The 24,279-nt window shown below is 66.9% G+C and overlaps 3 protein-coding genes across 4 annotated transcripts; 1 reads left to right on the forward strand and 2 right to left on the reverse strand.

Annotated features, from left to right (window-relative positions):
* Positions 1–167: 167 nt before the first annotated feature.
* Positions 168–1,805, reverse strand: LOC131590811 (uncharacterized PE-PGRS family protein PE_PGRS10-like). Its single transcript, XM_058861129.1, has 7 exons — positions 1,761–1,805; positions 1,626–1,702; positions 1,338–1,510; positions 1,263–1,305; positions 1,052–1,153; positions 900–1,013; positions 168–669 (listed from the first exon to the last, which is right to left on the reverse strand). Exons 1-7 carry the CDS (start codon positions 1,803–1,805, stop codon positions 168–170), a joined length of 1,056 nt encoding a protein of 351 aa, XP_058717112.1.
* On the forward strand, positions 1,558–18,980 carry STAT2 (signal transducer and activator of transcription 2). Its single transcript, XM_058861065.1, is given in 25 exon segments — positions 1,558–1,692; positions 1,803–1,934; positions 2,021–2,171; positions 2,254–2,352; positions 2,437–2,529; positions 2,616–2,694; positions 2,786–2,871; positions 3,648–3,796; positions 3,871–4,029; positions 8,041–8,193; positions 8,286–8,306; positions 9,793–9,886; positions 9,965–10,001; positions 10,076–10,179; positions 10,272–10,337; positions 10,339–10,371; positions 11,751–11,886; positions 12,012–12,061; positions 14,984–15,072; positions 15,142–15,278; positions 15,354–15,542; positions 15,616–15,673; positions 16,977–17,738; positions 17,772–17,974; positions 18,774–18,980. Coding segments are annotated over 24 exon segments (3,213 nt in total). The 5' UTR covers positions 1,558–1,692; position 1,803; the 3' UTR covers positions 18,908–18,980.
* A 60-nt stretch (positions 18,981–19,040) lies between these two features.
* IL23A (interleukin 23 subunit alpha) lies at positions 19,041–22,569 on the reverse strand. 2 transcript variants are annotated; one of them, XM_058861047.1, is made up of 5 exons: positions 22,508–22,569; positions 21,148–21,369; positions 20,149–20,247; positions 19,400–19,525; positions 19,041–19,296 (listed from the first exon to the last, which is right to left on the reverse strand). In XM_058861047.1, the coding sequence occupies exons 2-5, from the start codon at positions 21,322–21,324 to the stop codon at positions 19,156–19,158; spliced, it is 543 nt and encodes a 180-aa protein (XP_058717030.1). In that variant the 5' UTR covers positions 21,325–21,369; positions 22,508–22,569; the 3' UTR covers positions 19,041–19,155. The 2 variants fall into 2 exon arrangements, with proteins under 2 accessions (XP_058717030.1, XP_058717029.1); XM_058861046.1 differs by lacking the exon at positions 22,508–22,569 and having other exon boundaries at positions 21,148–21,864.
* Positions 22,570–24,279: the final 1,710 nt, after the last annotated feature.

Consider the following 24,279-nt stretch of genomic DNA (forward strand, 5'->3'; position numbering starts at 1 on the left):
TTTAGCCCCGCCCACAAGGCACCGCCCCCCCGTGTGACGTCAACTTGGGGAAATGAACCATCCCGGGGCTCGCCGCTGCCCGCGGGGGCGTGGCCTCGGCGTTAGCATTCACCAATCACCGAGCAGAGCTGGGAGGGGGGCGTGGCATCTGCCGGCAGCTCCGCCAATCATCGCACAGGGCGGAGGAGGGGGCGTGGCCATCCCGCCTTCCTGCTCCGGTAGCGGCGGAGGTGGGTCCGGGACCCCGAGGGGGGACCGGGGGTTCCGGGGGGGACATGGGCGGTTCTGGAGCACGGGGCGCCCCGGAGAAGGGAGGCACAGGCAGGGGATCCCGGCTGTGGCACACAAAACGTCCCTTGGAGGGCTGTCCCGCCGGGGCGGGGGGTGTTTAGGGGCGCCCATCCCTGCGGGAAGGATACTGGGGGTGCCCGGGCTTGCCCGAGGGGTTCGATGGGGGTCCGGTCTCGGGGGGCCTCTGAGGAGGGGCCTGGGGTGCTGCATAAGGGCTGCCGGGGACCCTCGTGGTGGGCGTTATGTGAGTGTGCCCCCCGCCCCGGGTGGGGAACCGACCTCGGCTCACCCCCTGCTCCCCCCGTAGGACGCGGCTGCCGGCCCGCGGCCACCCCAGCGGGAGCGAGGGGACCCCCGGGAGCTGCCGGGGCTGAGCCAGAGCAGAGGAACTCCCGAGACCACCCAGAACCGAGCAGAAGAACCCCCGGGATCACCCAGAACCGAGCAGGAGACCCCCCGAGACCACCCAGAACCGAGCAGGAGAACCCCCGGGACCACCCAGAACCGAGCAGGAGACCCCCTGAGACCACCTAGAACCGAGCAGGAGAACCCCCGAGACCACCTAGAACCGAGCAGGAGAACCCCCGGGACCACCCAGAGCCGAGCAGGAGCAGAGGAACCCCCAAGACCACCCAGAACCCAGCAGGAGAACCTTTAGGACCACCCAGAACCGAGCAGGAGCAGAGGAACCCCCAAGACCACCCAGAACCCAGCAGGAGAACCTTTAGGACCACCCAGAACCGAGCAGGAGCAGAGGAACCCCCAAGACCACCCAGAACCCAGCAGGAGAACCTTTAGGACCACCCAGAACCGAGCAGGAGCAGAGGAACCCCCAAGACCACCCAGAACCCAGCAGGAGAACCTTTAGGACCACCCAGAACCGAGCAGGAGCAGAGGAACCCCCAAGACCACCCAGAACCCAGCAGGAGAATCTTTAGGACCACCCAGAACCGAGCAGGAGCAGAGGAGACCCACGGGACCACCCAGAACCGAGCAGGAGCACAGGGACCCCCGGGATCACCCAGAACCGAGCAGGAGAACCCTCAGGATCACCCAGAACCGAGCAGGAGCAGAGGAACCCCGGGAGCTGCCGGGGCTGAGGCTGAGCAGAGGGAATCCCGGGACCACCCAGAACCCAGCAGGAGAACCCCCGGGACCACCCAGAACCGAGCAGGAGCAGAGGAACCCCCGGGACCACCCAGAACCGAGCAGGAGCAGAGGAACCCCCGGGATCACCCAGAACCGAGCAGGAACAGAGGAACCCCCGGGATCACCCAGAACCGAGCAGGAGCACAGGGACCCCCGGGATCACCCAGAACCGATCAGGAGCACAGGGACCCCCGGGATCACCCAGAACCGAGCAGGAACAGAGGACCCCCGGGCCGCCCGTGCCGCAGGCAGGTACGCGGGGCTCAGCGGTTCCCAGCCGGGACACGCGGGTGTTTCTCGCCCTCTGGTCCTGCCGGGACCGGGGGGATCCTCAGGACGCCCCTGATCCGCTGTCCCCCCAGCATGGCGCAGTGGCAGGAGGTGCAGAGCTTGGCCAACACCTACCTGGAGCAGGTGCACCAGCTGTACGCGGGCTCGGCGCTGCCCATGGCCGTGCGGCAGTGCTTGGCCGCCTGGATCGAGGACCAGAACTGGTAACGGGAGGGGGAATCCGGGGCTGGGGGCGGCACCGGGGGGTCACGGGCAGGGCGGTGCCGGTGCTGAGCCCCCGCTGCCGCAGGCGCCAGGCGGAGGAGCCGCTCTCCTCGCACGCCCCGATGCTGTTCCACTCCTTGCTGGTGCTGCTGGGCGAGCGCCTGGGCAGCCTGGGCTCGGGCTACGAGGATTTCATGCTGAAGCACAACCTGCGCAAAGCCCACCGCGACCTCCAGGTGCGCTGGGGAGCTTCAGGGGGAGCGCAGTGAGGAGGGGGCTCTCCGCGCCCCGCTGAGCCCCCCCCAAACCCCTCCGCAGGCCGAGTTCGCGAAGAAGCCGGAGAAATTCGCCAACCTGGTGGCCAACCTGCTGCAGGAGGAGCGGCGGATCCTGCGCCTGGGGCAGGCGGGGGGGCAGGTAGGGGGGCAGGGCTGTGTCCCCCCCCCGCACCCCGAGGGGTCCCGCGGCCGCTGCCCCCCACAACACCCCGTGTTTCCCTAGGGGGGCTCGACCCCCGCGCCCAGCCCAGCCCCGGAGAGCGGCCGGGAGCAGCAGATCCAGCGGCGCTTGAGCGAGTTCCACACGGCCCTGCAGGTATCCCCCCACCACCACCACCCCGAGACCCCCGCCCAGCCCCCCCGGGGGCTGCCCGGCCCCTCCTGACCCCGCTGTGCCCGCAGGAAGCCGACCGAGCCTTCAGGCACCTGGAGGATTTGCAGGATGCCTTTGACTTCTGCTACAAGGTGCACTACCAGCCAGGTGAGCCCCAGGCGGGGCAGACGGGGGGGTGGCACTGCCCTGAACCCCCTCCAGGCCCCCCGAAAGCCTGACCCCTCTCCCCTGCCCGCAGAGAGGGAGAGGAGCAGGGACCCCGAGTACAGGCAGGAGCTCCAAGCGCTCCAGGCCAAGCTGCAGAACCTGGACCGGCAGCGGAGGGTGAGGAGGGGTCGGGGCGGCCGGGCTGGGTTTGGGGAGGGGGTCAGGGTGGCCGGGTTGGGTTTGGGGAGGGGGTCGGGGTGGCCGGGTTGGGTTGGGTTTGGGGAGGGGGTCGGGGTGGCCGGGCTGGGTTTGGGGAGGGGGTCGGGGTGGCCGGGCTGGGTTTGGGGAGGGGGTCGGGGAGGCCGGGTTGGGTTTGGGGAGGGGGTCGGGGCGGCCGGGTTGGGTTTGGGGAGGGGGTCGGGGCGGCCGGGCTGGGTTTGGGGAGGGGGTCGGGGTGGCCGGGTTGGGTTGGGTTTGGGGAGGGGGTCGGGGCGGCCGGGTTGGGTTTGGGGAGGGGGTCGGGGCGGCCGGGTTGGGTTTGGGGAGGGGGTCGGGGCGGCCGGGCTGGGTTTGGGGAGGGGGTCGGGGCGGCCGGGCTGGGTTTGGGGAGGGGGTCGGGGTGGCCGGGCTGGGTTTGGGGAGGGGGTCGGGGTGGCCGGGCCGGGCTGGGTTTGGGGAGGGGTCGGGGCGGCCGGGCTGGGTTGGGTTTGGGGAGGGGGTCGGGGTGGCCGGGCTGGGTTTGGGGAGGGGGTCGGGGTGGCCGGGCTGGGTTTGAGGAGGGGGTCGGGGTGGCCGGGCTGGGTTTGGGGAGGGGGTCGGGGTGGCCGGGCTGGGTTTGGGGAGGGGGTCGGGGTGGCCGGGCTGGGTTTGGGGAGGGGGTCGGGGCGGCCGGGCTGGGTTTGGGGAGGGGGGGCCGTGACCACCCTGACCCTCAGACCCACATCTCCCCCCAGGAGGTGCTGGCTCAGATGCAGCAGCTCCTGGGGCGCAGCGAGACCCTGCAGGAGCTGCTGCGGGAGGAGCTGGGGGACTGGCGGCTGCGGCAGCAGCGCCTGTGCCTGGGGGGCCCCGGCGACACCAACCTGCGCCCGCTGGAGACCTGGTAGGGCTGGGGGGGCTCGGGGGGCTCGGGGGGGCTGCCCCCAGACCCCTCTGAGCTGTCTGGCTCCCCCCCAGGTTCACGCAGCTGGGCCAGGGGCTGTTCCAGCTGCGGCAGCTGCTGCGGGCGCTGAGCGACCTGCGACAAAAAGTGACCTACGAGAGGGACCCGCTGGTGGCAGAGATGCCCCTGCTGGAGCAGCGGCTGCAGGAGCAGCTCACGCACCTGCTGGAGAGGTGTGGGGCGGGATCCGAAGGGCTGGAGAGGTGTGGGGCGGGATCTGAAGGGCTGGAGAGGTGTGGGGCGGGATCGGAAGGGCTGGAGAGGTGTGGGGCGGGATCTGAAGGGCTGGAGAGGTGTGGGGCGGGATGTGAAGAAGGGCTGGAGAGGTGTGGGGCGGGATCTGGAGGGCTGGAGAGGTGTGGGGCGGGATGTGAAGGGCTGGAGAGGTGTGGGGCGGGATCCGGAGGGCTGGAGAGGTGTGGGGCGGGATCTGGAGGGCTGGAGAGGTGTGGGGCGGGATCCGAAGGGCTGGAGAGGTGTGGGGCGGGATCTGAAGAAGGGCTGGAGAGGTGTGGGGCGGGATCCGAAGGGCTGGAGAGGTGTGGGGCGGGATGTGAAGGGCTGGAGAGGTGTGGGGCGGGATCTGGAGGGCTGGAGAGGTGTGGGGCGGGATGTGAAGGGCTGGAGAGGTGTGGGGCGGGATCCGAAGGGCTGGAGAGGTGTGGGGCGGGATCCGAAGGGCTGGAGAGGTGTGGGGCGGGATCTGAAGGGCTGGAGAGGTGTGGGGCGGGATGTGAAGGGCTGGAGAGGTGTGGGGCGGGATCTGAAGGGCTGGAGAGGTGTGGGGCGGGATGTGAAGGGCTGGAGAGGTGTGGGGCGGGATGTGAAGGGCTGGAGAGGTGTGGGGCGGGATCCGAAGAAGGGCTGGAGAGGTGTGGGGCGGGATCCGGAGGGCTGGAGAGGTGTGGGGCGGGATGTGAAGGGCTGGAGAGGTGTGGGGCGGGATCCGGAGGGCTGGAGAGGTGTGGGGCGGGATCCGGAGGGCCGGAGAGGTGTGGGGCGGGATGTGAAGGGCTGGAGAGGTGTGGGGCGGGATCTGAAGGGCTGGAGAGGTGTGGGGCGGGATCTGGAGGGCTGGAGAGGTGTGGGGCGGGATGTGAAGGGCTGGAGAGGTGTGGGGCGGGATGTGAAGGGCTGGAGAGGTGTGGGGCGGGATCCGAAGGGCTGGAGAGGTGTGGGGCGGGATGTGAAGGGCTGGAGAGGTGTGGGGCGGGATGTGAAGGGCTGGAGAGGTGTGGGGCGGGATCTGGAGGGCTGGAGAGGTGTGGGGCGGGATCCGAAGGGCTGGAGAGGTGTGGGGCGGGATCTGAAGGGCTGGAGAGGTGTGGGGCGGGATCTGGAGGGCTGGAGAGGTGTGGGGCGGGATGTGAAGGGCTGGAGAGGTGTGGGGCGGGATCCGGAGGGCTGGAGAGGTGTGGGGCGGGATGTGAAGGGCTGGAGAGGTGTGGGGCGGGATCTGGAGGGCTGGAGAGGTGTGGGGCGGGATCTGGAGGGCTGGAGAGGTGTGGGGCGGGATCTGGAGGGCTGGAGAGGTGTGGGGCGGGATCTGGAGGGCTGGAGAGGTGTGGGGCGGGATCCGGAGGGCTGGAGAGGTGTGGGGCGGGATGTGAAGGGCTGGAGAGGTGTGGGGCAGGATCTGAAGAAGGGCTGGAGAGGTGTGGGGCGGGATCTGGAGGGCTGGAGAGGTGTGGGGCGGGATCCGAAGGGCTGGAGAGGTGTGGGGCGGGATCTGAAGAAGGGCTGGAGAGGTGTGGGGCGGGATCTGGAGGGCTGGAGAGGTGTGGGGCGGGATGTGAAGGGCTGGAGAGGTGTGGGGCGGGATCCGAAGGGCTGGAGAGGTGTGGGGCGGGATCCGAAGGGCTGGAGAGGTGTGGGGCGGGATCTGAAGGGCTGGAGAGGTGTGGGGCGGGATGTGAAGGGCTGGAGAGGTGTGGGGCGGGATCTGAAGGGCTGGAGAGGTGTGGGGCGGGATGTGAAGGGCTGGAGAGGTGTGGGGCGGGATGTGAAGGGCTGCAGAGGTGTGGGGCGGGATCCGAAGGGCTGGAGAGGTGTGGGGCGGGATCTGGAGGGCTGGAGAGGTGTGGGGCGGGATGTGAAGGGCTGGAGAGGTGTGGGGCGGGATCCGGAGGGCTGGAGAGGTGTGGGGCGGGATCCGAAGGGCTGGAGAGGTGTGGGGCGGGATGTGAAGGGCTGGAGAGGTGTGGGGCGGGATCCGGAGGGCTGGAGAGGTGTGGGGCGGGATGTGAAGGGCTGGAGAGGTGTGGGGCGGGATCTGAAGGGCTGGAGAGGTGTGGGGCGGGATGTGAAGGGCTGGAGAGGTGTGGGGCGGGATCCGGAGGGCTGGAGAGGTGTGGGGCGGGATCTGAAGGGCTGGAGAGGTGTGGGGCAGGATGTGAAGGGCTGGGCCAGCGGGGAGATCAGGAAAAGGTTCCTTCCCCCAGAGGGTGGTTGAACACTGGAACATGAACTGGTGACACTCCCGAGGCTGCCGGAGCTCCGGGAGGGTTTGGATGGCGCTCCCAAGGCACAGGGTGGGATTTTGGGAGTGTCTGTGCAGGACCTGGAGCTGGGATCAATGATCCTGATGGGTCTCTTGTGGTTTTGGATGTTCTCTAATTCAAGAGGTCAGGGGGTGTTTGCAAAACGCTCTCAGGTGTTGGGATTTAGGATTTTTGGGGGTGTCCTGGGACTCACAGGTTGCTCTGGGCCCCTTCCCACTTCAAGGAGCATTTGGAGAACACTCTCAGGGACAGGGTGGGATTTTGGGGTGTCCTGTGCAGAACCTGGAGTTGGGCTTTGATCCCTGTAGGTCCCTTCCAGCTCAGGATATTCCAGAATTCCAGGGGTCAGGGGGTGTTTGAACAACTCTCGGGTGCTGTGGGGGGACTTTTGGGTGTCCATGGAGGGCCAGGAGTTGTTCTTGATCCTTGTGGGTCCCTTCCAGCTCAGGATATTCCAGAATTCCAGGAGCCAGGGAGTGTTTGAACAACTTTTGGGGTGTCCATGGAGGTCCAGGAGTTGTTCTTGATCCTTGTGGGTCCCTTCCAGCTCAGAATATTCCAGAATTCCAGGAGCCAGGGAGTGTTTGAACAACTTTTGGGGTGTCCATGGAGGGCCAGGAGTTGTTCTTGATCCCTGTGGGTCCCTTCCAGCTCAGGATATTCCAGAATCCCAGGGGTCAGGGACTGTTTGGACAATACTCTCAGGTTCTCAGTGCTGTCAGGTGCTGGGATTTGGGAATTTTGGGAATTTTGGGGTTGTCCTGTGCCAGGCCAGGAGCTGGGCTCGATGATCCTGATGTGCCCCTTCCATCTGTGGCTATTCCAGAGTTCTGTAGCTCAGGGAGCGTTTGGACAACACTCAAATGTTGGGATTTGGGACCGGGCAGGTTCTGGGGCTGTGCTGAGCCAGGGGCTGGATGATCCCCCTGTGCTCCCTCCAAATCGGGATGTTCCCTCATTTTAGGAAGTGGGGGCAGCACGGGGGGGACAGGGGGATCTCGGGGCAGCCCTTGTGAAAAACGAGGTTCACATAATTTTTATAGAATTTAAAAGTTTAATAAAAAAACAATTAGGAGAAACAAATAAAGTAAAGTATACAGATAGGGCCGGGTGTCTCTGCATTCAGCCAAGAGAGCACACCCACTAACAAAGGATTGTCCCTAAAAAACAGAATCCTACTACATATCCATAATTTCTCATACATATTCATACATTCTTCTTAGGCTCTTTGGGGTTCTTCTGTTTAGTTTTCTCTTGCCCCCTTCCCAATAGATCAATCTTCTTGGCGCCATTGAGATTTACATACTCTGATACCAGGAATGCAATAAATTTCTCCCCCAGAGCTCTGGTCACTGCTGTCTTCATCTGGATAAGATAGTTTACAAATGCAGGAGTTCTCTAGCTATTTTTTTTTTTTTTTCCTCAGTTTTTGGGTTATACAAACAAAGGCAGTTTTTATTTTAACACTATGCCATAACCTAACATATATGTATTACACCACCATATCTAAATTTCATCAATAACAGAAATAACATAAATAACATCAATAACAGAAACAAAGAAAACCATATTAACACAACAAAATCTCTCATTCTTATACACGTAACATTCATTTTAATATTTGCGAAAAGCCAACAATATAAAAGGTATCTATAACACCCTGACCCCCTCCTTTTTCCCCAGCGCCTTCGTGGTGGAGCAGCAGCCCAGCACCCCCAACCCCGGCAAGCGCCCGCTCGTGCTCCGCACCGCCAGCAAATTCTCCACCCGCGCCCGCCTGCTCGTGAGGCTGCACGACCGCAACCACCGCATGGAGGCCAAGATCCACATCGACAGGTGGGACCCCCCCACCCCACAGACCCCCCCCGTGTGAGCCCCACCGCCCGCGGGGGTCCCGCTGCCCCTCACACCCCCCTTGTGTCTTGCAGGGACCCGCCCAGCATCAAAGGGTGAGAGCTGGGAGAGCGCTGGAGGCGGCAGCGGGGATGTGACACCACCCCGGGGGTCCTGAGCATCCCCCCGGATCCTGAGGGAGGGTCCTGAACACCCCCAGATCCTGAGGGAGGGTCCTGAACCCCCCCCAACTCCTGAGGGAGGGTCCTGAACCCCCCCAGATCCTGAGGGAGGGTCCTGAACACCCCCAGATCCTGAGGAAGGGTCCTGAGCATCCCCCCAGATCCTGAGGGAGGGTCCTGAACCCCCCCCCAACTCCTGAGGGAGGGTCCTGAACCCCCCCCCAACTCCTGAGGGTCCTGAACCCCCCAACTCCTGAGGGAGGGTCCTGAACCCCCCCCCAACTCCTGAGGGAGGGTCCTGAACCCCCCAACTCCTGAGGGAGGGTCCTGAACCCCCCCAACTCCTGAGGGAGGGTCCTGAACCCCCCCAACTCCTGAGGGAGGGTCCTGAACCCCCCCAACTCCTGAGGGAGGGTCCTGAACCCCCCCCCAGATCCTGAGGAGGGTCCTGAACACCCCCCAACTCCTGAGGGAGGGTCCTGAACACCCCCAGATCCTGAGGGAGGGTCCTGAACACCCCCAGATCCTGAGAGAGGGTCCTGAACCCCCCCCAGATCCTGAGAGAGGGTCCTGAACACCCCCCAACTCCTGAGGGAGGGTCCTGAACCCCCCCAGCTCCTGAGGGAGGGTCCTGAACCCCCCCCAGATCCTGAGGGAGGGTCCTGAACACCCCCAGATCCTGAGGGAGGGTCCTGAACCCATCCAGATCCTGAGGGAGGGTCCTGAACACCCCCAGATCCTGAGGGAGGTAGGGAGGGTCCTGAACCCCCCCAACTCCTGAGGGAGAGTCCTGAACCCCCCCAGCTCCTGAGGGAGGGTCCTGAACCCCCCCAACTCCTGAGGGAGGGTCCTGAACCCCCCCCCAGCTCCTGAGGGAGGGTCCTGAAACCCCCCCAACTCCTGAGGGTCCTGAACCCCCCCCCAGCTCCTGAGGGAGGGTCCTGAACACCCCCAGATCCTGAGGGAGGGTCCTGAACCCCCCCAACTCCTGAGGGAGGGTCCTGAACACCCCCCAGCTCCTGAGGGAGGGTCCTGAACCCCTGAAATTCCTTGGAGGGGGTCCTGACCCTCACTTTCAGTAGGGCTGCCTCCCCCAGGGGTGTCAATCCCCCCCACAGCCCCTCTGGGGACCCCCCAACCCCTGAGGGGTGTCCTGACCCCCACCTGCCATCCCTGGGGGGGTCCTGACCCCCACCTGCAGCAGAGCTGCCTCCCCCAGGGGTCTCGATCTCCCCCCCCCCAGCCCCTCTGGGGGTCCTGACCCTCCATCCCCAGCTGGGCTATGGCCTCTCCTGGGAGGGGGGGTCTCGATCCCCACCCACAGCCCCCCCCCAGGGGTCCTGACCCCCCTCAATTCACCCCCGTGTGCCCTCCCAGGGGTCCCGACCCCCCCTGCCCACCTCCCGTCTCTGCCCCGCAGGTTTCGCAGGTTCAACATCCTCACATCGAGCAGCAAAACGCTCCTGGCCGGGGACAGTCCCCAGGAGGGGCTGGTCTGCGACTTCCAGTACCTCGTAGGGACCCCCCAGATCCCCCCCGGGGTGGGGAGCGGGGTGGGGACCCCACCCCGGGCTGACTCTGCCGTCCCACAGACGCTGAAGGAGCAGAAGGACAGCAGGGCTGGCAAGGCAAGGGCAGCGGCGGCGAGGTGGGCGCGGGCTGGGGGCCGGGGGGGCTGTGGGGGCCGGGGCCGGGCGGTGACAGCGGTGTCACCTCCTGGCAGGGTCCCCTGGCCGTGACGGAGGAGCTGCACCTCATCACCTTCACGCTGGCCTACGCCTACTGCGGGCTGGAGCTGGAGCTGGAGGTGAGGGCTGGGGGGGCTGGGGGGGTTTGGGGGGGCTGGGGGGGTTTGGGGGGGCTGGGGATGGCCAGCCTGACCCCCTGTCCCCTCCCCAGACCACCACGCTGCCCTTCGTCATCATCTCCAACAACAACCAGTTCTCCAGCGCCTGGGCCTCCATCCCTCTGGTTCAACATGCTCAGCTCTGACCCCAAGGCGAGCGGGACCCCCCGGCCCTGAGCCACCCCCGGTGCTCCCAGCCCTGCCACCCCTCTCCTGGTGTCCCCCCTGGGCTGTCCCTTGGCTCATCCCTGTCCCTGCCCCTTGCCAAACCTCCGTCCTGCTGTCCTGTCCTGGCTGTCCCCTGTGCTCTGCCCCATCCCTGCACATCTCTGTCCCCTGCTGTCCCCTGCTCTGCTTCATGTCCTTGGTCCCTGTTGTCCCCTGCTGCATTTCCCCGTCCCTTGGTCCCTGTCCCACTCCTGTCCCCTGCCCTGGTGTGTGTCCCATCCTTTGAACCTCATCCTCTGCCACTTATCCCCATCCCTGTCCTGTCCTTGATCCCCGTCCCATCCCCTGCTCCCTGTCCCCTGCCCTGGTGAATGTTCTCATCCCTTGTCCCTGTCCCCTTCCATGTCTCTGTGGTCCCTGTCTTGTCCCCATCCCCTGGACACCACCCCTGCCACATGTCCCCGTCCCTGGTCCCTTTCTGATCCTGTTCCCTGCTCCAGTGCATGTCCCCACCCCCTCCCTGTGTCCCTGTCCCCTCCCTGTGTCCCAGTCCCCACTCACCTTGTGTCCCCTCGTGTCCCCATCCCCTCCCCGTGTCCCCATCCCCTCCCCGTGTCCCCATCCCCTCCCTGTGTCCCCATCCCCCCTCACCCCGTGTCCCCATCCCCTGCTCGTGTCCCCATCCCTCCCCATATCCCATCCCCACTCATCCCGTGTCCCCTCGTGTCCCCACCCCCTCCCTGTGTCCCTGTCCCCTCCCTGTGTCCCAGTCCCCACTCACCCCGTGTCCCCATCCCCTCCTCATGTCCCCATCCCCTCCCTGTGTCCCTGCCCCCTCCCTGTGTCCCCATCCCCACTCACCCCGTGTCCCCTCGTGTCCCCATCCCCTCCCTGTGTCCCCATCCCCACTCACCCCGTGTCCCCTCGTGTCCCCATCCCCTCCCTGTGTCCCTGTCCCCTCCCTGTGTCCCCATCCCCTCCCCATGTCCCCATCCCCTCCCCATGTCCCCATCCCCACTCACCTGTGTCCCCTCGTGTCCCCCCGTGTCCCCATCCCACTCACCAGTGTCCCCTCATGTCCCCCCATGTCCCCATCCCCTCCCCGTGTCCCCATCCCCACTCACCAGTGTCCCACTCGTGTCCCCCCGTGTCCCCATCCCCTCCCCATGTCCCATCCCCTCCCCATATCCCATCCCCCCTCACCCCGTGTCCCCATCCCCACTCACCAGTGTCCCCATCCCCACTCACCAGTGTCCCCTCGTGTCCCCCCGTGTCCCCATCCCCACTCACCAGTGTCCCCTCGTGTCCCCCCGTGTCCCCATCCCCACTCACCAGTGTCCCCTCGTGTCCCCCCGTGTCCCCAGGCCCAGCAGTTCTTCTCCTCACCCCCCCCGGCCCCGTGGCCCCGGCTGGCCGAGGTGCTGAGCTGGCAGTTCCAGAGCGTGGCCGAGCGGGGCCTCAGCCGGGAGAACCTCCTCATGCTGGCCGAGAAACTCCTGGGTAAGGCCAGGACACCGGGGGGGACACGGGGGGACACGGGGGGACACGGGGGGACACCAGGGGACATGGGGGGACATGGGGGGACAGGGCTGCACTGGCCTCCCTCACCCCGCTCTCCCCTCAAGGCTCGAAGCCACCACCGGACAGCAGCGTGGCCTGGCCCAAGTTCTCCAAGGTGAGTAGGGCCTGTCCCCTGTGTCCCTGTGTCCCCTGTGTCCCCTCTGTCCCCATGGCCCTGTCCCCTCTGTGGCCCTGTCCCAGCTGTCCCCTCATGGCCCTGTCCTGCCATCACCCTGTCCCCCTGTCCCTCTGTCCCCAGTCCTGCCCTGTCCCTCTGTCCCATCAGTCCCTGAGTGGCCCTGGCCTTCCACGACCCTGTTCCCTACTGTGACCTTGTCCTGTCATTCCCTCATGATCCTGTCCCCCTGTGTCCCTGTGTCCCTGTCCCTCATGTCCCTGTGTCTCTCATGTCCCCATTCCCCTGTCCCTCATGTCCCTCATGTCCTCATGTCCCCATGTCCCTGTTCCCCCTGTCCCTCATGTCCCCATGTCCCTCATGTCCCCATGTCCCCCTGTCCCTCATGTCCCTGTCCCTCATGTCCCCGTGTCTCTCATGTCCTAATTCCCCTGTCCCTCATGTCCCTCATGTCCCTCATGTCCCCGTGTCCCCATGTCCCCATGTCCTCATGTCCCCATGTCCCCATGTCCCCATGTCCCTCATGTCCCTGTCCCTCATGTCCCTCATGTCCCCATGTCCCCATGTCCCCATGTCCCCATGTCCCCGTGTCCCCGTGTCCCCATGTCCCCATGTCCCCATGTCCCATGTCCCCATGTCCCCGTGTCCCCGTGTCCCTGTTCCCTGTCCCTCATGTCCCTGTGTCCCTCATGTCTCCTGTCCCTCATGTCCCCATGTCCCCATGTCCCTCATGTCCCCATGTCCCTGTTCCCCTGTCCCTCATGTCCCCATGTCCCGATGTCCCCGTTCCCCATGTCCCCATGTCCCCATGTCCCCATGTCCCTCATGTCCCCATGTCCCCATGTCCCTCATGTCCCTGTCCCTCATGTCCCCATGTCCCTGTGTCCCTGTCCCTCATGTCCCTGTTCCCCATGTCCCCATGTCCCCATGTCCCTCATGTCCCCATGTCCCATGTCCCATGTCCCCATGTCCCCATGTCCCTGTCCCTCATGTCCCCTGTCCCCGTTCCCCGTGTCCCCATGTCCCCATGTCCCCGTGTCCCTCATGTCCCCGTGTCCCCATGTCCCCATGTCCCATGTCCCCATGTCCCCGTGTCCCTCATGTCCCCGTGTCCCCATGTCCCCATGTCCCCATGTCCCATGTCCCTGTCCCTCATGTCCCCTGTCCCCGTTCCCCGTGTCCCCATGTCCCCATGTCCCCATGTCCCCATGTCCCTGTCCCTCATGTCCCCTGTCCCCGTTCCCCGTGTCCCCATGTCCCCATGTCCCCATGTCCCTCATGTCCCTCATGTCCCCATGTCCCTGTCCCCATGTCCCCATGTCCCCATGTCCCTCATGTCCCCATGTCCCCATGTCCCCGTGTCCCCTGTCCCCGTTCCCCGTGTCCCCGTGTCCCCGTGTCCCCATGTCCCCATGTCCCCATGTTCCTCATGTCCCCGTGTCCCTGTTCCCCTGTCCCTCATGTCCCTGTCCTTCATGTCCCTCATGTCCCCATGTCCTCATGTCCCTCATGTCCCTGTGTCCCTCATGTCCCCTGTACCCGTTCCCCATGTCCCCATGTCCCTCATGTCCCCATGTCCTCATGTCCCTGTGTCCCTCATGTCCCCTGTACCCGTTCCCCCTGTCCCCGTTCCCCATGTCCCTCATGTCCCTCATGTCCCAATGTCCCTGTGTCCCTCATGTCCCCATGTCCCCATGTCCCCGTGTTCCTGTTCCCCTGTCCCTCATGTCCCCATGTCCCCATGTCCCATGTCCCCCTGTCCCTCATGTCCCCATGTCCCTCATGTCCCCATGTCCCCTGTCCCCATGTCCCCTGTCCCCGTTCCCCATGTCCCCATGTCCCCTGTCCCCATGTCCCCTGTCCCCATGTCCCCCATGTCCCCATGTCCCCATGTCCCCGTGTCCCTGTTCCCCTGTCCCTCCTGTCCCTGTGTCCCTCATGTCCCCATGTCCCCGTGTCCCCATGTCCCCGTGTCCCCATGTCCCCATGTCCCCACGTCCCCACGTCCCCACGTCCCCATGTCCCCATGTCCCCATGTCCCATGTCCCCATGTCCCCCATGTCCCCGTGTCCCCATGTCCCCATGTCCCTGTCCCCATGTCCCCATGTCCCCACGTCCCCACGTCCCCATGTCCCCATGTCCCTCATGTCCCCATGTCCCCATGTCCCTGTTCCCCTGTCCCTCATGTCCCTCATGTCCCCATGTCCCCATGTCCCCATGTCCCCATGTCCCCGTGTCCCCGTGTCCCCGTGTCCCCGTGTCCCTGTTCCCCTGTCCCTCATGTCCCTCATGTCCCCATGTCCCCATGTCCCCATGTCCCCGTGTCCCCGTGTCCCCGTGTCCCTGTTCCCCTGTCCCTCATGTCCCCATGTCCCTGTCCCCATGTCCCCTGTCCCCATGTCCCCATGTCCCCATGTTCCATGTCCCTCATGTCCCCATGTCCCCATGTCCCTCATGTCCCCATGTCCCCATGTCCCCATGTCCCTGTGTCCCCGTGTCCCTGTTCCCCTGTCCCTCATGTCCCTGTGTCCCTCATGTCCCCTGTCCCTCATGTCCCCATGTCCCCCTGTCCCTCATGTCCCCATGTCCCCATGTCCCCGTGTCCCCTGTCCCCGTTCCCCATGTCCCCATGTCCCTCATGTCCCTGTTCCCCTGTCCCTCATGTCCCCATGTCCCCGTTCCCCATGTCCCTCATGTCCCTGTCCCTCATGTCCCCATGTCCCCATGTCCCCATGTCCCAATGTCCCCATGTCCCCCTGTCCCTCATGTCCCCATGTCCCCATGTCCCTCATGTCCCTGTCCCTCATGTCCCTATGTCCCCATGTCCTCATGTCCCCATGTCCCCATGTCCCCCTGTCCCCATGTCCCCATGTCCCCATGTCCCCATCCCCTCTCCCGCAGGACGGAGCCGCCGGCTTCTCCTTCTGGGCGTGGCTGGACGGGATCCTGGGGCTGCTGCAGGAGCACCTGAAGCAGCTCTGGAAGGACGGGTACGAGCAGGGCCGGGGGGCTGGGGAGGGGTCTGGGGGGGCCGCAGGGGCTGACGGTGCCTCCCCCAGACTCATCCTGGGCTTCGTGAGCCACAAGCAGGAGAAGAAGCTGCTCAAGTCCAGGCTGACGGGGACGTTCCTGCTGCGCTTCAGCGAGAGCGTCCTGGGCGGGGTCACCTTCACGTGGGTGGAGCACCACGAGAAAGGTGAGTGACCCCCCCAGGACCCCCCCAGGAGCGCGGGGTGCAGCCCCTCACCCCTCCTGCTGTCCCCCCCTGCAGGATCCCCCTCCTTCCACGCCGTGGATCCCTACACGGCCTCGGAGCTGGTGTCGCTGGCGCTGCCCGACATCATCCGCGACTACCAGATGATGATGGAGGAGAACATTCCAGAAAACCCCCTCAAGTACCTGTACCCCAACACCCCCCGGGACGAGGCTTTCGGGCCCTACTACAGCCAGAGGCAGGAGGGTACGGCCTGGCAGGGCCTGGGACTGAGCTGGGCTCACACCTGACACCCCCCCTGAGCCCTTTTTGTCCCCAGGGAACCTGAACGAGTCCAAGAAGTACCTGAACCGGCGCCTGATCCGCGTGTCCTCCAGGTGAGGGGCTGTGGGGACACCTGGGACCCTGTGGGATCCCTGTGTGACCCTGTGGGATCCTTCCCTGACCCTGTGGGATCCCTCTGTGACCCTGTGGGATCCCTCCATGACCCTGTGGAGTCCTTCCATGACCCTGTGGGATCCTTCCATGACCCTGTGGGATCCCTGTGGGATTCCTCCATGACCCTGTGGGATCCCCTGACCCTGTGGGATCCCTGTGTCACCCTGTGGGATCGTTCCCTGACCCTGTGGGGTCCCTCCATGACCCTGTGGGATCCCTCTGTGACCCTTTGGGATCCTTCCATGACCCTGTGGGATTCCTCCCTGACCCTGTGGGATCCTTCCCTGACCCTGTGGGATCCTTCCCTGACCCTGTGGGATCCCTCCATGACCCTGTGGGATCCCCTGACCCTGTGGGATCCTTCCCTGACCCTGTGGGATCCCTCCATGACCCTGTGGAGTCCTTCCATGACCCTGTGGGATCCTTCCATGACCCTGTGGGATCCCTGTGGGATTCCTCCATGACCCTGTGGGATCCCTCTGTGACCCTGTGGGATCCCCTGACCCTGTGGGATCCCTCTGTGACCCTGTGGGATCCCTCTGTGACCCTGTGGGATCCCTCTGTGACTCTGTGGGATCCCTCCATGACCCTGTGGGATCCCTCCATGACCCTCTGGGATCCCTCTGTGACCCTGTGGGATCCCTCCATGACCCTGTGGGATCCCCTTACCCTGTGGAGTCCTTCCATAACCTTGTGGGATCCCTGTGGGATCCCTCCATGACCCTGTGGGATCCTTCCCTGACCCTGTGGGATCCTTCCCTGACCCTGTGGGATCCCTGTGTCACCCTGTGGGATCCCTGTGTGACCCTGTGGGATCGTTCCCTGACCCTGTGTGGTCCCTCCATGACCCTGTGGGGTCCCTCCATGACCCTGTGGGATCCCCTGACCCTGTGGGATCCTTCCCTGACCCTGTGGGATCCCCTGACCCTGTGGGATCCCTCCGTGACCCTGTGGGATCCCCTGACCCTGTGGGATCCCCTGACCCTGTGGGATCCCTCCATGACCCTGTGGGATCCCTCCCTGACCCTGTGGGATCCCCTGACCCTGTGGGATCCTTCCCTGACCCTGTGGAGTCCTTCCATGACCCTGTGGGATCCTCCCATGACCTTGTGGGATCCTCCCATGACCTTGTGGGATCCCTCTGTGACCCTGTGGGATCCTTCCCTGACCCTGTGGGACCCCCTGACCCTGTGGGATCCCCTGACCCTGTGGGACCCCCTGACCCGATCCCCTTGGCTCCAGGCAGCCCAGCAAGTGGCAGACAGAAGAGGAGCTGGTGGTGGCCACGGAGAACCTGGAGACGCTGCAGCTGCAGCCCGGAGGGCAGGGGACACAGCAGTCTGGTGGCCTGGCATTGCCACAGCCCCAGAGCTTGGGGACACCCCAGGTCCCCCCTGGGAACGTGGGGACACCTCAGGGGGTGGCCACAAGCCCAGGGATACTGCAGGTCCCCCCTGGGAATGTGGGGACACCTCAGGGGGTGGCCAGCAGGCTGGGGATAGCACAGGTGACACTGCCGGTCACCCCTGGGAACCTGGGGACACCACAAGTGGTGGCCATGAGCCCAGGGACACTGCAGGTCACCCCTGGGAACCTGGGGACACCACAAGTGGTGGCCACGAGCCCAGGGACACTGCAGGTCACCCCTGGGAACCTGGGGACACCACAAGTGGTGGCCATGAGCCCAGGGACCCTGCAGGTCACCCCTGGGAACCTGGGGACACCACAAGTGGTGGCCACGAGGCCGGGGACCCTGCAGCCCACGGGCTTGGGGACGTTTCAACCACAGCCCCAGCGCTTGGGGACACCACAGGTGGGATCAGGGGTCCCCAACCTCCAGGGGACAGTGCAGGTGGCACCGGGGGCCGTGCAGGTGCTGCCTGGGGGGGTGGGGATGCTGCAGGTGGGCTCGGGGGGTTTGGGGAGCCTGCAGCTGCTGCAGGGGGAGCAGGGGACAGCGGCTGTGGACACGGGGACGCTGCAGCCGGTGCCGGGAGCTGCGCAGCCACCGCAGCTCCCCGAGGAGCAGGGGACACTGCCACCGCAGCTCCCCGAGGAGCAGGGGACACTGCCACCGGAGCTGAGGGACCTGGAGCTGCTGCCGGGCAGCCAGGACATGCAGGAGCTGCTGCAGGCACTGGAGGGGCCGGACCTGGGCTCGGGGACTCTGGGGACGCTGGAACTGGCGGAGCTGATGCCGAACATGGAAACCTTCGAGGAGAATTTCCAGCTGAGCCCCGGTGAGTGTCGGGGCTGGGGTGGTGGGGACAGAGGTGTCCCCTGGGCACTGAGCTGTCCCCTGGGCACTGAGGTGTCCCCTGGGCACCGCCCTGTCCCCTGGGCACCGCCCTGTCCCCTGGGCACAGACGTGGGGTGACACTGAGGTGCCCCCTGGGCACACTCTGGGCACGGAGGTGTCCCCTGGGCACTGAATTGTCCCCTGGGCACTGAGCTGTCCCCTGGGCACAGAGCTGTCCCCTGGGCACACTCTGGGCACTGAGCTGTCCCCTGGGCACTGAGCTGTCCCCTGGACACTGAGCTGTCCCCTGGGCACAGAGCTGTCCCCTGGACACTGAGCTGTCCCCTGGGCACTGAGCTGTCCCCTGGGCACTGAGGTGTCCCCTGGGCACTGAGCTGTCCCCTGGGCACAGAAGTGTCCCCTGGGCACCGCCCTGTCCCCTGGGCACAGAGGTGGGGTGACATTGAGGTGCCCCCTGGGCACACTCTGGGCACTGAGCTGTTCCCCGGGTACTGAGCTGTCCCCTGGGCACTGAATTGTCCCCTGGGCACAGAGGTGTCCCCTGGGCACTGAGCTGTCCCCTGGGCACTGAGCTGTCCCCTGGGCACACTCTGGGCACTGAGCTGTCCCCTGGGCACTGAGCTGTCCCCTGGGCACAGAGCTGTCCCCTGGGCACTGAGCTGTCCCCTGGGCACTGAGCTGTCCCCTGGGCACACTCTGGGCACTGAGCTGTCCCCTGGGCACAGAGCTGTTCCCCGGGCACTGAGCTGTCCCCTGGCACCTCCCTGTCCCCTCCCCAGGCAGCGCCGCTCTCCTGGACCACCACGACCCGTTCCTGCCGCAGTCCGAGGAGTTGCCCCTGCCCGCCGCCCCCTCCCTCTTCTCCTCCACCGACTTTCCCCCGCTCCACATCGACGCCAGCGACTTCCAGTGACCCCTCCCTGTAAATAAACCCCTTTCCCACGCTCTCCCTGTAAATAAACCCCTTTCCCACCCCTCTCCCTGTAAATAAACCCCTTTCCCACCCCCTGGCCGCGCTGCCCCTTGCGCCACTCACTCGTCTCCGTCGGAGCTTTATTAGAAACTCATAAATACCCGAGATAAATAGGGGGAATAACACATCATAAATAACCCCTCGGCGAGGGGGAATAAATAAGGGCTGGGGGGCGGTGTCCGGAGGGCTCAGCGGGCGCTGTGGTTGAAGACGCGGCTGATGACGGCGGCGAAGGAGCGGAGCCGCTTCAGCGCCAGGTGCCGCGCCAGGTGCCGCGCCCAGACCGCGGTGGGAGCCAGGGGGTGCCGGGGTGGGCGGCCGTGCCCCTCCTGCGGGGGGACAGCACGGTCAGGGGGGTGCTGAGGGGGCGCCTGGGCTCCCCCCGGGGTCCCTGCGAGCCCCCGGGGTCCCTGCGAGCCCCCGGTTCCTCACCTGGACGTGGCGCAGCAGCTGCTCCATGGTGGTCTCCAGCTGGGGCTGGGGCTGGTCCTGGAAGATGTCGGAGCCCAGCAGGTCCCGGTAGTGCTGGAGCGCCTGGCGGATCCGCTGCAGGCAGCGCTGCGGGGAGCGGGGGGTGAGATGGGGGTCCGGGACCCCCCCAGCGGCACCCCGGGACCCCCGGGCACTCGTGGGACCCCTCTGGGACCTCCAAACGCATCCTCAGCATCCCTGGGACCCTCAGACATCCCTGGGATCTCCCAAGCGCATCTTCCAGCATCCCTGGGACCCCTCTGGGACCCCCCAGGTGCATCCCTGGGACCCCTCTGGGACCCCCCAGGTGCATCCCTGGGACCCCTCTGGGACCCCCCAGGTGCATCCCTGGGACCCTTCTGGGACCCCCCAGGTGCATCCCTGGGACCCCTCTGAGACCCCCCAGGTGCATCCCTGGGACCCCCAGGCATCCCCGAGAGCCCCAGGTGCATCTTCATCATCCTTGGGAACTCCCGGCACATTCCACAACATCCCCGGGACCTCAGAGCATCCTCTGGACCCCCCCCGACATTTCTGAGAGCCCCTGGGACCCCCAGACATCCTTGGGAACCCCGGGAAAACCCCCCTGAACCCCTGGGACCCCCAGGGACACCCGGGATGCCCAAGCGAACCCCCAGCATCTCTGCCCCCGCCCCGGGACCCCCGCAGCCCCCCTGGGTCCCCCCGGCTGCCCCCCGGTGCCCCGGTACCGTGTTGTTGGTCTCCAGGGTCAGGGGGTCGCAGGCGTCGCTGCAGCGGATCCGGGGGGGCCAATTCTGGGGGTCCTCCTCCAGCAGCAGCATCCCGTCCTGGAGCGGGGATCGGGGGGGTCCCCACGTGTCCCGGCACCGCCGGGGGGACCCCGAACCTCCGGTGCAACCCCGGCCGCGATGCGCCCGCTCCCCCCGGTGCTTCCCGGTGTCCCCGGCCGAGCCCCCGGTACCTCCGGCTGAGCCCCCCGTTACCCCCGGCTGAGGCCCCCGTTATCCCCGGCTGAGCCCCCGTTATCCCCGGCTGAACCCCCGGTACCCCGGGCTGAACCCCCGGTATCCCCAGCCGAACCTCCCGGTACCCCCGGCCGAGCCCCCGGTACCCCCGGCTGAACCCCCGGTACCCCGGGCTGAACCCCCGGTACCCCCGGCTGAACCCCCGGCTGAACCCCCCGGCACCCCCGGCTGAACCCCCCGGTACCCCCGGCTGAACCCCCCGGCACCCCCGGCCGAACCTCCGGTACCCCCGGCCGAACCCCCGGTACCCCCACCGGTACCCCCGGTACCCCCTGCTGGAACCCCCGGTACCCCCTGGCTGAGCCCCCGGTACCTCCGGCTGAACCCCCGGTACCTCCGGCTGAACCCCCCGGTACCCCCGGCCGAGCCCCCAGTACCTCCGGCTGGAGTCCCCCGGTACCCCCGGGTGAACCCCCGGTACCCCCGGCTGAGCCCTCCGGTACTCCCGGCTGAGGCCCCGGTTATCCCCGGCGGAACCCCCCGGTACCCCCGGCTGGAGCCCCGGTACCCCCGGCTGGAGCCCCGGTACCCCCGGCCGAGCCCCCGGTACCCCCGGCTGAACCCCCCGGCACCCCCGGCCGAACTCCCCGGTACCCCCGCCGGTACCCCCGGTACCCCCGGCTGAATCCCCCGGTACCCCCGGCCGAACCCCCCGGTACCCCGCCGGTCCCCCCGGTCCCCCGGCCGATCCCCCGAGCTCACCAGCGCCGAGGGCGGTTCTTTGACGGCCGCCAGCAGCCGCGACAGCTCCCGGGAGAGGATCCGGCAGGCGGCCCAGTCCGGCCGGCGGAGCGGGGCCGGGGCCGGTGCCGGTGCCGGTACAGCGGGAGGCGGCAGCAGCAGAGCCAGGAGGAGGCAGAGGCGGCGGAGCGGAGCCATCGTAGGTCGGTCGGTCTGTGCCGCCACCGGCGCCGCCACCGGGCTCTTATGGGGCGGCGGCAGGTGGGGAATCCCGGGGCAGGTGGCTCCCGCCCCTGGAAATCGCCGCCGCCTCCCCTCGAAAGCAGAACCGATACCGGGCCGGGGTCCCCGGGCTGAGCCCCGCCGCACCGGGACGGGCTGGGACGGGCAGGAAAACCCGGGGCAGTTCCCGACGGGATGGGAGGCACCGGCACCGACACCGACACCGGCACCGACACCGGCACCGGCACCGACATCCACACACACCGGTACCGGCACCGACACCGACATCCACACACACCGACACCGGCACCGGCACCGACATCCACACACACCGGCACCGGCACCGGCACCGGCACCGACATCGACATCCACACACACCGGTACCGGCACCGGCACCGGCACCGACATCCACACACACCAGCACCGGCACCGGTACCAACATCCACACACACCGGCATCCACACACACCGACACCGGCACCGGCACCGACATCCACACACACCGGTACCGGCACCGGCACCGGCACCGACATCGACATCCACACACACCGGTACCGGCACCGGCACCGGCACCGACATCGACATCCACACACACCGGTACCGGCACCGGCACCGGGCGCCCCCTCGCTCCACCTGGGCTGCCCCGGTGAGAGCCCCGCGGCGGGGTCACCTCGGTGGATCCCCGGTGTGTCCAAGCCGGTGCTGTGCGGGTGTCCCCCCGCTGTCCCCTCGCTGTCCCCTCGGTGTCCCCTCGCTGTCCCCTCGCTGTCCCCCCGCTGTCCCCTCGCTGTCCCCTCGCTGTCCCCTCGCTGTCCCCCCGTTGTCCCCCCGCTGTCCCCTCGGTGTCCCCCGCTGTCCCTCGCTGTCCCCCGTTGTCCCCTCGCTGTCCCCTCGGTGTCCCCCCGTTGTCCCCTCGCTGTCCCTCGCTGTCCCCTCGCTGTCCCCTCGCTGTCCCTCGCTGTCCCCTCGCTGTCCCCTCGCTGTCCCCCCGCTGTCCCCTCGGTGTCTCCCCGTTGTCCCCCCGCTGTTCCCTCGCTGTCCCCTCGTTGTCCCCCCGCTGTCCCCTCGCTGTCCCTCACTGTCCCCCCGCTGTCCCCTCGCTGTCCCCTCGCTGTCCCCTCGCTGTCCCCTCGCTGTCCCCCCGCTGTCCCCTCGCTCACCGGGCCGTGCAATCCCGGCGGCTCCGGTCCCCGGCGCTTCCCGCTCCGCCCGCCGGGGCTGCCCCCGGCCTTCCCCGGGCACCGCGGGCACCGGGGAGCGGGGATGGCACCGGGCGGGGACACTGCCGGGAGTTTGGGACACTCGGGGACCTCGTGGGGCACTCGGGGACACCGAGGGACAGTGAGGGACACCGAAGGACCCCATGGGACAGTGAGGGACACCGAGGGGACACTGAGGGACACTGAGGGACCCCATGGGACAGTGAGTGACCCCACTGGACATTGAGGGACACCGAGGGGACACTGAGGGACACTGAGGGACACTGAGGGACACCGAGGGGACACTGAGGGACACTGAGGGACACTGAGGGACAGTGTGGGACACTGAGGGGACACCGGGGGGACACTGAGGGACACTGAGGGGACACTGAGGGACAGTGTGGGACAGTGTGGGACACTGAGGGACACTGAGGGGACACTGAGGGACAGTGTGGGACAGTGTGGGACACTGAGGGACACTGAGGGGACACTGAGGGACAGTGTGGGACAGTGTGGGACACTGAGGGACACCGAGGGGACACTGAGGGACACTGAGTGATACCGAGGGGACCCCATGGGACAGTGTGGGACACTGAGGGACACCGAGGGGACACTGAGGGACATTGAGGGGACCCCATGGGACACTGAGGGACCCCATGGGACACTGAGGGACACTGAGGGACACTGAGGGACATTGAGGGATGCCAGGGGAGTACAAGGGACACTGAGGAACATTTGGGACTCACTGGAACTCAATGAGGTGCCAGGGGACCCTGTGGGACACTGAGGGACACTGAGGGACACTGTGGGGCATTTGGGGACACTTTAGGATCCTGTGGGGTGCCAATGTCACTTTGGGACCCCGTCGAGCACCGCGGGAACCCTTTGGGCGTGGTGGGACCTCTTGGGGTGCCAATGTCACCGTGGGACCTCGCGGGGCACCGACGGACACCGTGAAACGCCAGGACATTGGGGACTCTTGGGACATTTTGGGGACACTTTGGGATTCCGGGGACCCCGCGGGACACTGCGGGATGGCAGAGGAGAGCAAAGGACACTGGAGGGGATCTGGGGACACTTTGGGACCCCATGGGACACTGTGGGACCCCAGTGCACGCTGTGGAATGCCAAGGGACACCTGGGGACACCTGGGGACACTTGGGGACACTTGGGGACACTTGGGGACACAGAGGACGCTGCGCGGGCACCGTGAATGCCGCGGGCTGCTCTGTGACATCCGTTGGACACCGGAGGCTCTCGCAGGGTGCTGTGTGACGCCCGTGGGACCCCACAGGCCGCACGTGTCACCAGTGTCACCTCCGGGGCTCTGAGAGGGGCCCGGGGGTCCCGGGACCCCCCCCCCGGGGCAGCCCCGCCGCGAAACAGCCGATTTCACACTTTTTGACCCGTGCGGCGCCCCGTCCCGCCGCGCCGCTTAGTCCCGCCCCCCTCGTGCGCTGATTGGCTGGCTCCCAGCGCTCGGCGCTGCCATTGGCCGGCGGCCCGGGGCGGGCCCGGTTTACCGGGCAGGGGGCGCGGTTGCCGTAGCGACGGCGGGAGCGGCCCCGGCCCCGGCCCGGCCGCGGCGGCGCAGCGGGACGAGCCCGGCAGCGCGGCCCTGGCGCGGCTCTGCCCGCGGCGGCTCGGTAACGGCGCGCGCGGCGGCTTCGGGCTCGGTGAGAGCGGCCGCTCGGGCCGGGCCCCCCGCGCCCCGCCCGGCCCCGCCTGGGACT

Source organism: Poecile atricapillus, chromosome 35, assembly GCF_030490865.1.
Source record: "Poecile atricapillus isolate bPoeAtr1 chromosome 35, bPoeAtr1.hap1, whole genome shotgun sequence".
In the NCBI taxonomy this organism is placed as follows: Eukaryota; Metazoa; Chordata; class Aves; order Passeriformes; family Paridae; genus Poecile; species Poecile atricapillus.